The sequence below is a fragment of the Hippichthys cyanospilos genome, chromosome 7 (genome assembly GCF_059441005.1).
Source record: "Hippichthys cyanospilos isolate Australia breed blue-spotted pipefish chromosome 7, RoL_Hcya_1.0, whole genome shotgun sequence".
Taxonomy (NCBI): Eukaryota; Metazoa; Chordata; class Actinopteri; order Syngnathiformes; family Syngnathidae; genus Hippichthys; species Hippichthys cyanospilos.
Genome location: NC_142375.1, coordinates 3634103 through 3648179, shown reverse-complemented (window position 1 = coordinate 3648179; position 14077 = coordinate 3634103). Strand labels below are relative to the sequence as shown.

General features: G+C 50.4%; 1 protein-coding gene across 1 annotated transcript in view; it reads left to right on the top strand.

The window, feature by feature from the left end:
• The first annotated feature begins 2099 nt into the window (after positions 1–2099).
• Positions 2100–14077, top strand: part of LOC148420713 (echinoderm microtubule-associated protein-like 6) — a 30861-nt gene continuing 18883 nt past the window's right edge. The window contains 24 exon segments of the mRNA XM_088418737.1: positions 2100–2339; positions 3220–3449; positions 3808–3967; positions 4030–4128; positions 4192–4260; positions 4612–4797; positions 4862–5283; positions 5571–5708; positions 5776–6032; positions 7963–8172; positions 8241–8408; positions 8620–8726; positions 8798–8898; positions 9888–10074; positions 10140–10245; positions 10341–10434; positions 10503–10603; positions 10873–11075; positions 12877–12988; positions 13056–13183; positions 13320–13461; positions 13546–13698; positions 13772–13903; positions 13983–14071. Of these exon segments, the coding sequence (XP_088274863.1) occupies positions 3253–3449; positions 3808–3967; positions 4030–4128; positions 4192–4260; positions 4612–4797; positions 4862–5283; positions 5571–5708; positions 5776–6032; positions 7963–8172; positions 8241–8408; positions 8620–8726; positions 8798–8898; positions 9888–10074; positions 10140–10245; positions 10341–10434; positions 10503–10603; positions 10873–11075; positions 12877–12988; positions 13056–13183; positions 13320–13461; positions 13546–13698; positions 13772–13903; positions 13983–14071 (3561 nt within the window). The 5' untranslated portion in view covers positions 2100–2339; positions 3220–3252.

Here is a 14077-nt window from a genome sequence, read left to right as displayed (position 1 = left end):
TTGCTCATTCACTCCAAGGTTATACAAACATGAAACTGGGACGAGAACATACGTACTTTACAACTTCAGAGAAGAAGCCACCGAGAAGTTAGTGTTGCATAGCAATGGTTGCTAAGGAAAAAAAACAGTGGCATTAATGCATTTCCGAATTACTGTGGGGTATGATGTTTTTTTCTTTATTCGTTGTTCTAAAATAAAAAACATGTATCATTGCATCCGGAGGTGGAATATAAGAAATATGTCGCATAACATTAAATCTCGACAATTGGGTCCAGTGTGATTTGTACACTTTCATTTTTGTACCTTTTTTATACATAGAACAAAAATACAAAAACAACAAATCTTATTTTGAGATGTGGAAATGTCAGAGTACCTTGAGATTGCCTGAGAGTACTTCCTAGTCAAAATGGGTCTCAGCTAGCAAGGCGTAAAACGTGAATTAGGTGAGGAACTCAACGCCATTTTACTCTGGTGCTGTTGGGCGGCTGTGAAAGATGGCCAGCATCACTTTAAAGCAGTGCTTCTCAAATAGTGGGGCGGGCCCCCCTGGGGGAGGGGGGGTGGGGGGGGGGGCGCAAGGAGGGAGCGGATGATCCCAGGAAAAAGGCTTTGTTTTTGTCATGTGGAATGTAATTGCAATTAAGTAATAATTTTCATCATTTTCTTTTAGTTTCAGGCACTTTGGTGCAACTTGCTTCTTTTTTTTCAGTTTTAGACTAAGCTATAACCCATATAAACTCAATAAAAATAATTAACAGTTGTTGAAAGTTGATTTATATTGCGTTTTTCTGTTGTTAATGTTAAAAAGGATACATGTGTAGGTATACTCAAACAATTTCCATCAATAATGATCTTATTTATATTCAGTGCATTGACTGGGTGGGGTCTCTTTTCTAGGGGGGCCCTGGCAAAATATAGTTGAGAAACACTGCCTTAAAGGGACAGTGTGTAAGATTTTTCATTAAAAAGGAATACATTAAATGATTGTAAATTTCAAAAACTTGCAAATTATTGTGTTCTTAATGACCAACAGTATGTTTAAAATGTAAATACAGGACTAGTTTTCATTCAATTAAATTACATGCGGGGTGGCACTTCTCCGGAGGCGGCAATTTTTGCTGTCCGTACTGAAAAACGGTCTAAATCTTACACACTGTCCCATTAAGTGAGAATGGAGTAATGTAATTCTGTGTCATTTCAAAATCACTTTATTTCAATTTTTCGGATATTCCAAACTTGGTCTCATTTGACAGCTAGCAAGGTGTAAATAATGAAACAGAAGAGACATTTACCGTCATTGTGTTAATGTAGCAGCAGGAGAACGTTTAAATCTGTTGCATGCCAGGCAAACCTGTGGGGAAACAATGCTATTCAAAGGCAAGAAAGCGCACTTGCAAGCTTTAAAATTGAAATGGAAAGCTGAATAGGAGCGCGCCCGGGAAGCCAACTTCAGCGTTGGGCTATACTGTGCCTCCCGCCCCATCCGTGAAGAAATTACAGTATCTGTAATTTTTTTTTTCTCCGCCATTTTTACATGCATGCAAATTTGCCCCTTGGCACATATATAAATTAAGATTTTTTTTTCATGAAACCCTGACTGGCGTGGAATGACAAAAAGAATAACGCACGCCCGGTTTTTTGCACTATCCGTTGAAAATAAATAAATAAATAAAATAAACAAGCCCGTTTGCTGACCTTTGCGTTCAAATAATCGTTGATTGTTCTGAACGTGTGACATCAAGCAGACGACTTTTTTTTAGCACTTAAGCAGTTAACTGGTGCGACTGTTGCCCAAACAATGTAGCATTTTCGTTATAGGAAGATGTGGATCCAACCAAATCGGTACCCGAACGTGTGGCAACGCAAGATGGCCGCCGGTGGCTTCACTTGTCGCTTAGACAAGTAAGGCATCGAAGGTTCATCGTTTGGCCGTCCGTGCGCTCGACCTGTTGAAAGTGGAGTCAAAGTTTCCACGAGGGATTAACGACGTGGCGTGTCCAGTTGTCTTCGTTTGTTTTTCCTTTTGTGGTTATTTGGCATTATTTTATTCTGAAAGACAGCGGCCGGATGCGGAGGTGTTAATCTGTCCGATATTTTGAGGTCGGTGAGCTGCGTCCAATCCGGATCGTCCTTGCTTGCTTCCTTCGGTTCTCGGCTGTGATTCCGGGCCGAGGTTCGGCTGCGGACGGCACGGAGACAAGACGCCACGGTTGCAGGCGGACGCTCGGGCGCAGTCACCCGGTGACGGCTCGCTGCTGTAATCCCCGGGTGGACTGCAAGGTGAAGCAGCGAGCGACAGCGTGAGGATGGCGATGACGTCAGAAGCCAGAGGGCAGCAGGTGCGAATATGATTTTTCCGCTTATTATGAAGATTTTTGGCCGACCGACCCCCGCCATCTCCGATCCGTTTGTGGGCTCTCTCGAAGACGGCGGAATGGATTTGACGGAGGAGCCAGCATCCAACAGCAATCGGTGATCAAAGGCAGCCGGCGTTTGGTCCTGTAGGGGCCCGCCTCCCGCTTCTCGCACCAAGCCCCGCTGACGCGCTCGCGCTCACTCGTGTGATTTCAGTTCATCTGAGAGTGAAGTCCCCAAAACACCCCGACAGAGAAAAATGTATACGCTGCGATTCCGCAAAATGCAGAAATGGCTAAAACCCGACAGGTTCAGCTACTGGTTGGGTCCGCAAAGTCCTCGGCTACAATGTTGACATTTGCAAAATGTAATGCAAATGTTTGCAAAATTGTCTGGAAATCATTTTTTGTAAACAAGTTCAGCAAGGTCTCGCCACCTGAGCGATGGAATCCTTTCCATGTCCTTTCTTCCACGGATGACTGGAAAGTAAGTCCGTCGTTGTGAGCCGCTTTCTTGACTGGGGTCGCGGGCGTGCATGCAAGCGTCTCGGAGCAGTAGGTGGGCAAGGTACACCCTGAGCCAGCCGCCAGCCCAGCAACCGTTAGCGCCCCCAATCTATTACTACTACACGTAGCGCGCCCGTTTATTCGGCAACGCAGGAGGTAACCGGAGAAAAACCGTGCGGGCACAGGGAGAACGTGAAAACTGCACACGGGAAGGCCATGTCCAAGGCCACTGCATGTGAGGCGGACATGCCGCCGTGGAAGTTGAAAAGCTGTAGAATCGTTGGATGACACGGCACCAGCGCCCGCGTTGGCCGTCTCGCCCTCATCTTTGCGTATCTTGTTTGTTTGTTTGCAAAAGTCTTGACAGGACGCTGGGGCGGCGGCGGCGGCAATGGCGGACAAGACGGCGCCGCGCTGCCAGCTGCGGCTGGAGTGGGTCCACGGCTACCGTGGGCACCAGTGCCGCAACAACCTCTTCTACACAGCCGGCAAGGAGGTGGTCTACTTTGTGGCCGGGGTGGGCGTGGTCTACAATGCCCGTGAACACACCCAGAAGTTCTACCTGGGACACAACGATGACATCATCAGGTCAGCGGCTTTTCCTTCCTCTTTTGCAAGTCATGCCCGGCCCCGTTGTTCGTCGGCTTATGCTTTGGTGATGAAGCCGAAGCCGTCGGCCGTCCTTTCGGGATCTGGCTTGAATAAAAACTGCAAATTTCCATGCTTCCGTGGAAGCTGATGAATTAAAAAAATCAAAGGGATAACACGAAAACTAGGTAGTAAGAAAGCCATCCGCTTGTCAAGGAATTCGCTCCGGCCTTTTGCACGCTCTCCTCACGTTCGGGGAAGCCCCAAAAGGTTGGACACGTTCGTCCCTTTGGCGGCCTCCTTTGGCTTGAAAGTCGAGTGGGAGAAATTGAAGGCGTGCGGCGTTTTTCGTCGGCAGTCTGGCGCTGCATCCCGACAAAGTGCAGGTGGCGACCGGTCAGGTGGGCAAGGAGCCCTACGTCTGCGTTTGGGACACCTACGCCATGCACACCGTCTCCATCCTGCGCGACGCGCACACGCACGGCGTGGCCTGTTTGGCTTTCGACGGCGACGGACAGGTGAGGCCCTGCCCCCGCTCGCCCGCATGCCCGTTGCTCACTTGCCGCGCATCCGCACGCAGCGCCTGGCCTCGGTGGGATTGGATGCCAAGAACACGGTGTGCGTGTGGGACTGGAGGAGGGGACGCGTCCTGGCCTCCGCGACGGGACACTCGGACCGGGTACAAGCCCGCTTCGGCCCCTGACCTCCCGAGCCTTGCTAACATCCCCCGGGCTTCCCGCAGATCTTCGACGTGGCCTGGGACCAGCAAGTCTCTGCACGATTGGTCAGCTGCGGCGTCAAACACATCAAGGTGAAGTTTTTCCTTTTACCGCACGCTGGCATTCAACCTGACAAGCGGTTTGGTTGGAGAGCAGTTTTTGTTCATTGCATTAGTGGTTGGGATTTCCGTAGGAAGGCGGTTTTCAAGTTGGGCCTTAGCTATGTTTCCATGGACAATGCCCTGGTTTGCCCTGGTTTGGCTCTCTGGATGGGCCACTCGTACAGAACAGACAAACAATTGGAAGTTCAAACAAAACACATCTATTGACAGCCAGGTGGGAAGGGGTGTGATGTCTATATAATGCCTGCCTGAAAGAAGCTGGAGAAGCTCCCTCTTTGGTGCGCAGCTAATTCCGGCATCTGCCGTTTGTGGCTTCTTCAGTTCTGGACTCTGTGCGGTAACGCCCTGACCCCCAAACGCGGTCTCTTCGGAAAGACGGGCGACCTCCAGACCATTTTGTGTGTGGCCACCGCCAAGGAACAGACCACCTACTCGGGAGCGCTCAACGGCGACGTGTATGTGTGGAGAGGAGTGGCCCTGGTCCGGACCGTGCAGGCGGCGCATGGGGTAAGTTCACAAATTCCCGCCAACAGCCTTGCGGCTGCGGCAGGGCTGACGACCGCACTTTCAGGCAGGGATCTTCAGCATGCACGCCAGCGAGGAAGGTTTCGCCACAGGCGGACGGGACGGTTGCGTGCGGCTTTGGGACTGTGACTTCAAGCCCATCACCAAGATCGACCTGCGTGAAGCTGAGCAGGGCTACAAAGGTGGGTGGGAGGGGGGGGGGGGGGGGGGGGGGGGGGGATGTGCTCTGCCGCCCACATCACAGCTGCGCATGTCTGCGCTGGCAGGTCTGTCCATCCGCAGCGTTTGCTGGAAGGCCGACCGCATCCTGGCCGGGACACAGGACAGTGAGATCTTCGAGGTGATGGTCCGGGACCGGGACAAGCCACAGCTTCTGGTGCAGGGCCACAGCGAGGGCGAACTGTGGGCGCTCGACCTCCATCCCAAGCAGCCTGTGGCCGTCACTGGGAGCGACGACCGCTCCGTGAGGTGACTTTGCCTCTCCGGCCTTGCTTCCCGTTTTAGTGCCGGCCTTTGACTTCACCGTCTGTCTGAGTTTGCCCAAAAACCCCCCCGACATCACTTTCTCTCCTTCTGACCTCTTTTGACTTCTTTCTGACCTGACTTGCCGTCGCTCGACTTCCCACACGAGCATCCGCCCAACTAGACGCGCCGGCGCTGCGATTGCGCTGGCCGGCCGGCCGGCCGGCCGTCCACTCCCGCAAGCCCGAATTCGCTCGTCTTCCCGTCTGAGGCCGCTCGATGTGCGTCACCAGGCTGTGGAGCCTTCCCGACCACACCCTGCTGGCCCGCTGTAACATGGAGGAGTCAGTGCGCAGCGTGTCCTTCAATGATGACGGCTCTCAGCTGGCTCTGGGCATGAAGGACGGATCCTTCACTGTCCTCCGAGTCCGGTGAGTGGGGCCCCCGCCCGGCCCTCCCTGGGGCCGGCATTAGCAACAAGGACTTTTTCATCCGCAGGGACATGACGGAGGTGGTGCACATCAAGGACCGGAAGGAAGTGATCCACGAGCTCAAGTTCTCCCCGGATGGTTCCTTCCTGGCGGTGGGCTCCAACGACGGCGTGGTGGACGTCTATGCCGTGGCACAGCGCTTCAAAAAGGTGGGCGAGTGCGCCCGTTCCACTTCCTTCATCACTCACCTGGACTGGTCGGTAGACTCTCGCTTCCTGCAAACCAACGATGGCGCCGGAGAGCACCTCTTCTACCGGATGCCAGGTAAAGCCCATGCCCGGGACCGTGTCTCGGGAAGTCTCGGGTGAGGCCGAGCCAGATATCATTTTGGGAGATTCTCAGCATTGTCAAAGCTTTTGTTTTTTAAAGCACTCTTGTCCCCCAATTAGCGGCAACTGTGGACAGGTGACGCTGACCAGCTCCAAACAGGGACAAGTTGTAGTTCCACTATGACCAACACCAAGCTTGCTCACATGTGATAGCAAAGTCAAACTGAGGATGGGCTTGGATTAGTTATTAATGAATTGAATTTTAATCGTAGTCACAGTATTTGGCTGCCACGATTAATTTAAGTTGACATATTAACATTTAAAAAGTCAAGCACTTTTTTGATTACAAATCAAATCAAGCACTTTGCCATACTACCACTAGGAGGCATTTTTTTCCACATGTTTGCATGACAAAAGCATCTCATTTCATCCCTTCTTTATGACATTTTCTTGGTTTTGCGCCCCAAACTGTCATGACCCTAGGGGCTTGGCTGCATTTGTGTTGTTTCGTCTCCATCTGTAGGCGTTTTAGGTAATTACACTTATTTTCAATTGCCATCCCTGCGATGCGTCACTACAATTCTGGTCTGCTATTTGTCACCGTCTCCTCACGTAGATGGTGGTGTGCTATTGGTCGGCCTCACTTGTTTCAAAATGGCGGAACGGTAAAGCTTTGTTCAATTGTGAGTGGTTACAAAACCGTATTTATAGTGCATTTTACTGCTTAATTCCAAAATGAAAGGGTTAGCCATGGGTCCCAAGATTGCTAGTGATGTTTAAGAGAAAAGTAAGAAGATGATTTGTATGGAAACCATGCTGAAGATAACCCTTATTATGGAATATGGGGATAACAAGCGGCACTCAAAGGAATATAAATCCTTTCTATATTTTTTATTTATGATGTTTTCTGATTGTATACATGTATATTATATATATGTAGCACTTACTATACTATTTTGGTCCCAATTTTTAATTTGTATCTACAATTTTGATGTTTTTACCTGGGGTTCTAAACGCATTGGCTATTTAACATACTGGGTTTGGATTGCCCGTCATACGGCCAATTCACTTTACGACCCCAACCGAAGAACGGATTAATCTCGTAACACGGGGGCCCACGGTACTTTTCTCTCCCGAATACATATATTTTCTACTGTTCGATATGTATTATTTTAATGGCATTGATTTTCTCACCTGATTCCTAAAATATACAGTGCTAGCTGTCAATTGAGACGAATTTTGAGAAATCCGATTGGGATAAAAATGGTAAAAAATTCGGTTTGAAATGACTGAAAATGACTATTTGACTGCCAATTGATTAAAATTGCTTAAAAGTTAATGATGTGCTTGGCTCTAAATAGGCTTCATGTTTTTCATTGGTTTGCACTCAGCTACTAAGTTAGCTGTGTTGCCTTGTGTGCCAATTTTTGCCATGTCTTGTGAATTTGTTTTAATTATGATTTGCTTTGTTTATTTTAGTTTATTATTATTACTTGTAAATATCAAGCCTTGAAGACTCGTTTGTATGCTGCTTGTGTAAAAAACGGACGCTAAATAGACATGTTTGACCAAACGTGATGAATAATCGTGATTAACAGCGTAATCGTGATATTGACCAAAATAATCGTGATTGCTGTTTTGGCCATAATTGTGCAGCCCTAGCTCAGATCAGTTCTCATCAAAACAATCCCACACCATCCTGTCATTTTGGCCCGGATCGATACCGATACTGTGGACGGGGTGGGATCAGACCACAAGCGAACCTTTGTTTATTCCAAAGCAAACGAACAAACCTTTAGGAGTGCGTGCTGGTCACGTTGAAGCGGAGCAGCCTCTCACCTATCGCGTACTTGTTCTGGAAAGGGAGTCCCAAAGGGTTTGCGGACTCTGGCGTCAAATGGTGTGACTTTTGCCTTGAAATGCAGCAGGTAAGCTGATGTCCAAGGAGGAGGCCAAGGGTGTCCACTGGATGACCTGGACTGGCGTGCTAGGCCCGGAGGTCAACAGCATCTGGCCTAAGTACTCCAACGTGACCAACGTTAACTCAGTGGACGCCAACTACAGTGGCGCTGTGCTGGCCACCGGAGACGACCAGGGCCTAGTCAAACTCTTCCGCTTCCCGTGCCTCAAGAAAGGTCCGCCTCGCTTGTCCCGGAGCCCAAACGCTGGCTCTCCTTCAGCGGTTGCTTCTCCCCTCTCGCAGGTGCCAAATTCAAGAAGTACATCGGGCATTCCGCCCACGTCACCAACGTTCGGTGGTCCAGTGACCTGCAGTGGGTGGTCAGTACCGGCGGGGCCGACCACGCCGTCTTTCAGTGGCGCTTCCTGCCCGAGGGCGTCATGAACGGCGTCCTGGAGCCCCTTCTCCAAGGTAAGGCCGCTCCAGAACATCTGTATCCCACTCGTAGCATTGCGTTGACAGCCCCGCGCCCCCTGGAAAGTTCTCGCAATTTGGATATAAGATTTGCGAGTTACAGTGTTCTCTCTTTACCTTCCCAAAGATACCCGCAATAGGTGTAGTCTGTCAAGGTGGGTCATTTTTGTTTTTCTTTTGTATTTTTCTTTCATTTGGTGGCTCTCAGAAGGGTATGCCGACTCCAACAGCGGTGAATCCGACTCGGACGTGTCGGACGTCCCCGAGATCGACTCGGACATCGAGCAGGAATCCCAGCACAACTACGAGCGACAGGTGAACCGGCGAGGCGTTCCCGCTCTTTGGTCTGACTGGACCTTTGAGCGTTTGTCTTTTTGCGCGGGCAGGTTTACAAAGATGACCTGCCACAGCTGCGCAGGAAGCTGATGAGCTCACTCAAGAGACAGAAAGCTCCCGAGGAGGGCCTTCGCCTGCAGTTTGTCCACGGGTAACCTCGCCGTTTCCGTGCCCGCCTACCATCAAGTCACGTTTGGGTGGCCTCGTCCCGACCGTTACCAACCCGGACGGCGAGTGGCCTTTTCTGCGTCAAACGACCGCGGGGATGGAAGTGGCTAAGAGTCCAAATATTCCAAGTCAAAAACCAAGAGGCATCCATGTTTTTTTTTTCTTTATCCACGATAAGTCTGAACGGTGGCCCAACAGCACTGGACTCCACCCGCTTCACTAACTTGCACATTGTAAAACATTTTCTGTCTTTGGAAGCCGGCGCCAGCTAGCGTGGGCTCAAGCTTTGACGCTATCCACTTGCCTCCCTCAACTCATTTCAGAAGGCTGCGGGCCTTTTGGTCTGCCTCTCCGGCCCTTCTATTTAGTTTTGTTATTTGGTCTCTGCTGTCAGCTAAAAGTCAAACTGAGCGCAACGGCAATTGTTGATGCAATGCATGACAGTAACACGGCGTCATCTTCAAAAGAAACCTTGCCAAAGAGTGTATAGACAGCAATGCCTTGCAACGTTTTCACGTGGAAGTAAATCTCGGCGACGGCGTGACTACTGGCTCGACTCATCAGCAAGGTCTGAAACACGGCCTTGTCTTGAAATCCAAGTTGAATTGCTAATTAAGCTATTTAATGTTAATTCACTGGCTTAAAAAAAACAAAAAACACAAACTCAATTATGATGACATCACACGAGACGTCACTCGTCTTAGTGACCTAGCCTTATTGGCTAGCAGTGCCGCTAGCGACTTTCAGCCTCAACTGCTGGCAAGAGCGCGGCGAATTGTGTCTTCTGCTCCGCGTAGTTTAAAATGAAGTCGAGATAATCTAAAAACCAAAACTTCAAACTGGGCTTTACTGGTTCCCTGCCATTGGGAGCTCTAGGAGTCAGAAGTGTGAACTGGGCTGGCAGCAAACAAGTTCTTCCATTCAACTTGTGCGGCAGCCTTACGACTCAGACCTCCCTTGCGCTTGCGGCAGGTATCGGGGCTTCGACTGCCGGAACAACCTGTTCTACAGTCAGACGGGCGAGGTGGTCTACCACGTGGCCGCCGTAGCGGTGATCTACAACCGTGTGCAGCACACGCAGAGGTTCTATCAGGGCCACGACGATGACATCCTCAGCCTGGCCGTCCACCCTCTCAAAGACTACGCCGCCAGCGCGCAGGTACGCCAAGCCCAGGGCCGCGCCTCGCTCGCCGCTCTCTGACGGGCTGTCCGCTGCGGACTCAGGTGGGCCGTGACCCGGCCATCCACGTGTGGGACATCACCACTCTCAAGTGTCTGTCGCTGCTCCGGGGTCACCACAGCACCGGCGTGTGTGCACTGGACTTCACCGGTAATTTTAGCCTTCCACCACTGCCCCCCCCCCCCCCTCCCCCCCCCCCCCCCTCGTCCTGGGCCTTACCACCGCTCTGCATTTTGCACCGGTAGCCGACGGCAAGAGTTTGGTGTCGGTCGGAATGGACGACTTCCACTCTGTGGTTATCTGGGACTGGAAGAAGGGAGAGCGACTGGCCAAAAGCGGGTAGGTGCCCCGGAGAGCGCCCCTCCCCGAAAAGGAAGGAGCCTCAACACGCTGCCGTTTTCTTACAGGGGGCACAAGGACAAAGTGTTTGTGGTGAAGAGCAATCCCTTTAGGATGGACAAGCTGGTCACGCTGGGCATGAAGCACATCAAGTTCTGGCAGCACTCAGGTAGCCATGCCAAGTCAAATGCCGACATCTTGATGCTGAATTTAATGCCACCTGCGTGTCACCACTAAATGCCACGTTCAATTCTGAGTGCTGCTCCTTCCCGTGTGCGACTTTTAAGGCCCGGGTAGTAAATGGAGCCAGCTCTTTGCAATGTCGAAGCAAGTGCCGAACCCAGATGAACAACGAGCGACTTGCGCCCAGTGGACCTTGTCATCCCACTGGCTGTGCAAGTGTCATCTGCTGAGCTGCTTTGTTTCCCTCCCCACCAGGCGGCGGTCTGACGTTCAAGCGTGGAATCTTTGGTAACCTCGGTAAGCAGGAGACCATGATGTCGGCGTGTTACGGCCGCTCTGAGGACTCTGTGTTCTCGGGGGCCACCAATGGCGACGTTTACGTTTGGAGGGAAACCACGCTCGTCAAGACCGTCAAGGCCCACGATGGGCCAGTCTTCGCCATGTGTTCCCTGGACAAGGTCTCATCTCGACACCGTCTTCGCACATTTGGGGGAAGACTTTAGAGCATTTATAGTATATTATATTACTGTATATAGCACAGTGTTTTTCAACCACTGTGCCGCCGAGATATTGTCAGGTGTGCCGTGGGAAATTATCCAATTTGTGTGCTTGTGCGGTCTAGCGCCTGGCAGCGTACTCATGTAGTACTCTTCCATATCGTGCACAGCAAGCTCGCACCCCTCCACTCCCCCCGCCGGTCCGCAGTCCAAATGTAAGGCGTTGACCGTGCCGCGGTGATCAAAAGGTTGGGAACCACTGATATAGAATATATATTATAGCAACAGGGTTGGTGGACAGACACGCCCTTTGTCCTCATGAGGAAGGCGCTTCAAGGCGCCAGTCGAGCCCAGTGTTGGGAGTAATGTAATTACTGTAATGCATTACTTTTTACTGTAACACGGTAATGTAATACACAGAAAAAATAGTAAAATTGTACCCACAAATGCGCCTCAAACACCGCAAGATCAGAGGAGAAAAGTCTGTGGCAAAATGTTCACCTGCTCAGATGAAACGGTGGGTTGAATATGGACAATATGTACACAAGAAGGACATATGACCATTACTTTCAGTTCGTCAGAGATAAAGACAAGAAAAATGTCACCGTTATGTGCACTTTGTGTGCAACACCTTAAAAGCTGTCCACTTCGCGAAATACAGTCGGACCAGTCATTTGACAAACCGGGACCATAGTTACCTGAAGTTAGCGAAAAGAAAACACGCTGAGGATTGCGCTTTCTTGCTGAATGATGACACTTTGACATCAAGAGGTTAGAAGATTCGTTAGGAAATATGCTGCCTCTTTCCACAGTGGATTCACCACAGCATTTGGAAACCTTGTCAGCGAGATCCCTGTCACAACTCACATACATGACAATGTCAGCTAATGCTAATTTTCACTACAATTGCTATTAAAAATAGTCTATAAATTGTTCTGGTCAATGTGTATTAAGATGAAGCAAACAAAACTCATGTTAGTACGTCAAACACCTTAACAATGATGTAGGCTAGCTGCTAACATTAGCCCCACCGAAACCATCTATCTTTGAAACATATGTCTCTAACCTAGCCAACTGATCATGAATTTGAATATTAACATTGAAATTGTGAAATGCACTAACTGTTTTTGCCTACAGCCTAAACAATGCATCACTATGCTGTGAAGCTAAGTTATAAAAGGATTTAACACAAAAATTAGATTTTGTATCTTTCAAGGTTTACAATACAATACAAATGAAATGATTTGTACTGGTTTTAGGCATAAGCCAACCTCTCACTGGATGTGTACTAAGTGTAGTGAGCTACATTTACAATGGCAAATCCATATTTCCAGTTATGGTGGTGAGTGTAATATAAAAGTAATGCTATAGCAGTGAAATGCATTACATTTCAAATACATTAATATGTTAATGTAACTAATTACTATGAAATGACAGTAATACAGTAACTAATAAATAATGCATTACAGTTAAGTAACTTCCCCAACACTGGTCGAGCCATTGTATGGTTTTCCACTACGGTTGCTGCTTTTGGTCCACTCGTAAGCAGTTACGCCATCCTGCCAATTGCACTGCTTGGCGGCAGGCGCCGTACACAAATAGTCTCTTACACCACCGGTATGAGTTGTTCCAGATGATGTAGGGGAGAAAACATAGTGACTTACTAGTGAGGAGACATGAAATAAATGCTCCAACGGCTTTCCGATCAGACGCGCCTTGTGGCTTTTGGCCTCCAACGGCGCTTGTTGCGTCCATTGTCCAGGGTTTCGTGACAGGCGGCAAGGATGGGGTGGTGGAACTCTGGGACGACGCCTTTGAAAGATGTCTGAAGACCTATGCCATCAAGAGGGCGCTTCTGTCCCCCTTGTCCAAAGGTGCCGCCTCACAGTCCTCCCAGCCAGTTGCTCACTTGATGGCTATCTTGGCCCTTGTCCTCTTTAGGACTGCTGCTGGAAGACAATCCGTCCATCCGAGCTATCACGCTGGGACACGGGCACATTCTTGTAGGCACCAAAAATGGAGAAATTCTGGAGATCGACAAGACCGGACCCATGACCTTGCTGGTCCAGGTCAGCCTGCCCGTCGAGCGCTTTAGACGGGGATGGCCCGCGGAGGTCCTTAGTGCATGATTGAGACCCGGACCACCCGGTCGAAGAGTCGCGAGCAGTCCTCTGCAAAATTTCTATGGGGATGTGTTGCCTTCAGGGTCATATGGAGGGAGAGGTGTGGGGATTGGCCGCTCACCCTCTGCTTCCCGTGTGTGCCACCGTCAGCGACGACAAAACTCTCAGGATGTGGGAATTGTCGGCCAATCACCGAATGGTGGCCGTGCGCAAGCTGAAGAAAGGTTTGCACAAACCACGACGAGCTCTCCCTTCCGTCCGCCAGAACCGGAACGGCATGGTTCTTGCTATTTTTGTGTGTGACAAAGGTGGACGCTGCTGCGCCTTCTCCCCCGATGGCAAGGCTCTGGCGGTGGGCCTGAATGACGGAAGCTTCCTGGTGGTCAACGCCGACACACTGGAGGACATGGTGACCTTCCACCACCGCAGGGAGCTCATCTCGGACATCCGCTTTTCCCAAGGTACTCCGAGTGGGCGGGGCAGGCTGCTTGGGCGGGCGTCGGCGCTGCGAAACTAGACGGCGGCATGTGGCAGATGCTGGCAAGTACCTGGCTGTGGCTTCCCATGATTCCTTTGTGGACATCTACAACGTGCTGACCAGCAAGAGAGTGGGCATCTGTAAAGGAGCCGGAAGCGTCATCACGCACCTGGACTGGGACTCCAGAGGTCAGCTTCCCATGCCGTTGCCGTTGAGGCTTCTTCCCGCCAGCTTGAGCCTTTGGATCTTCTCTTGCCGTCCCGACAGGAAAGCTTCTGCAGGTCAACACGGGAAGTAAAGAGCAGCTTTTCTTCGAGGCCCCTCGAGGACGCAAGCAAAACATCGACCCAGCTGAGGTCGGT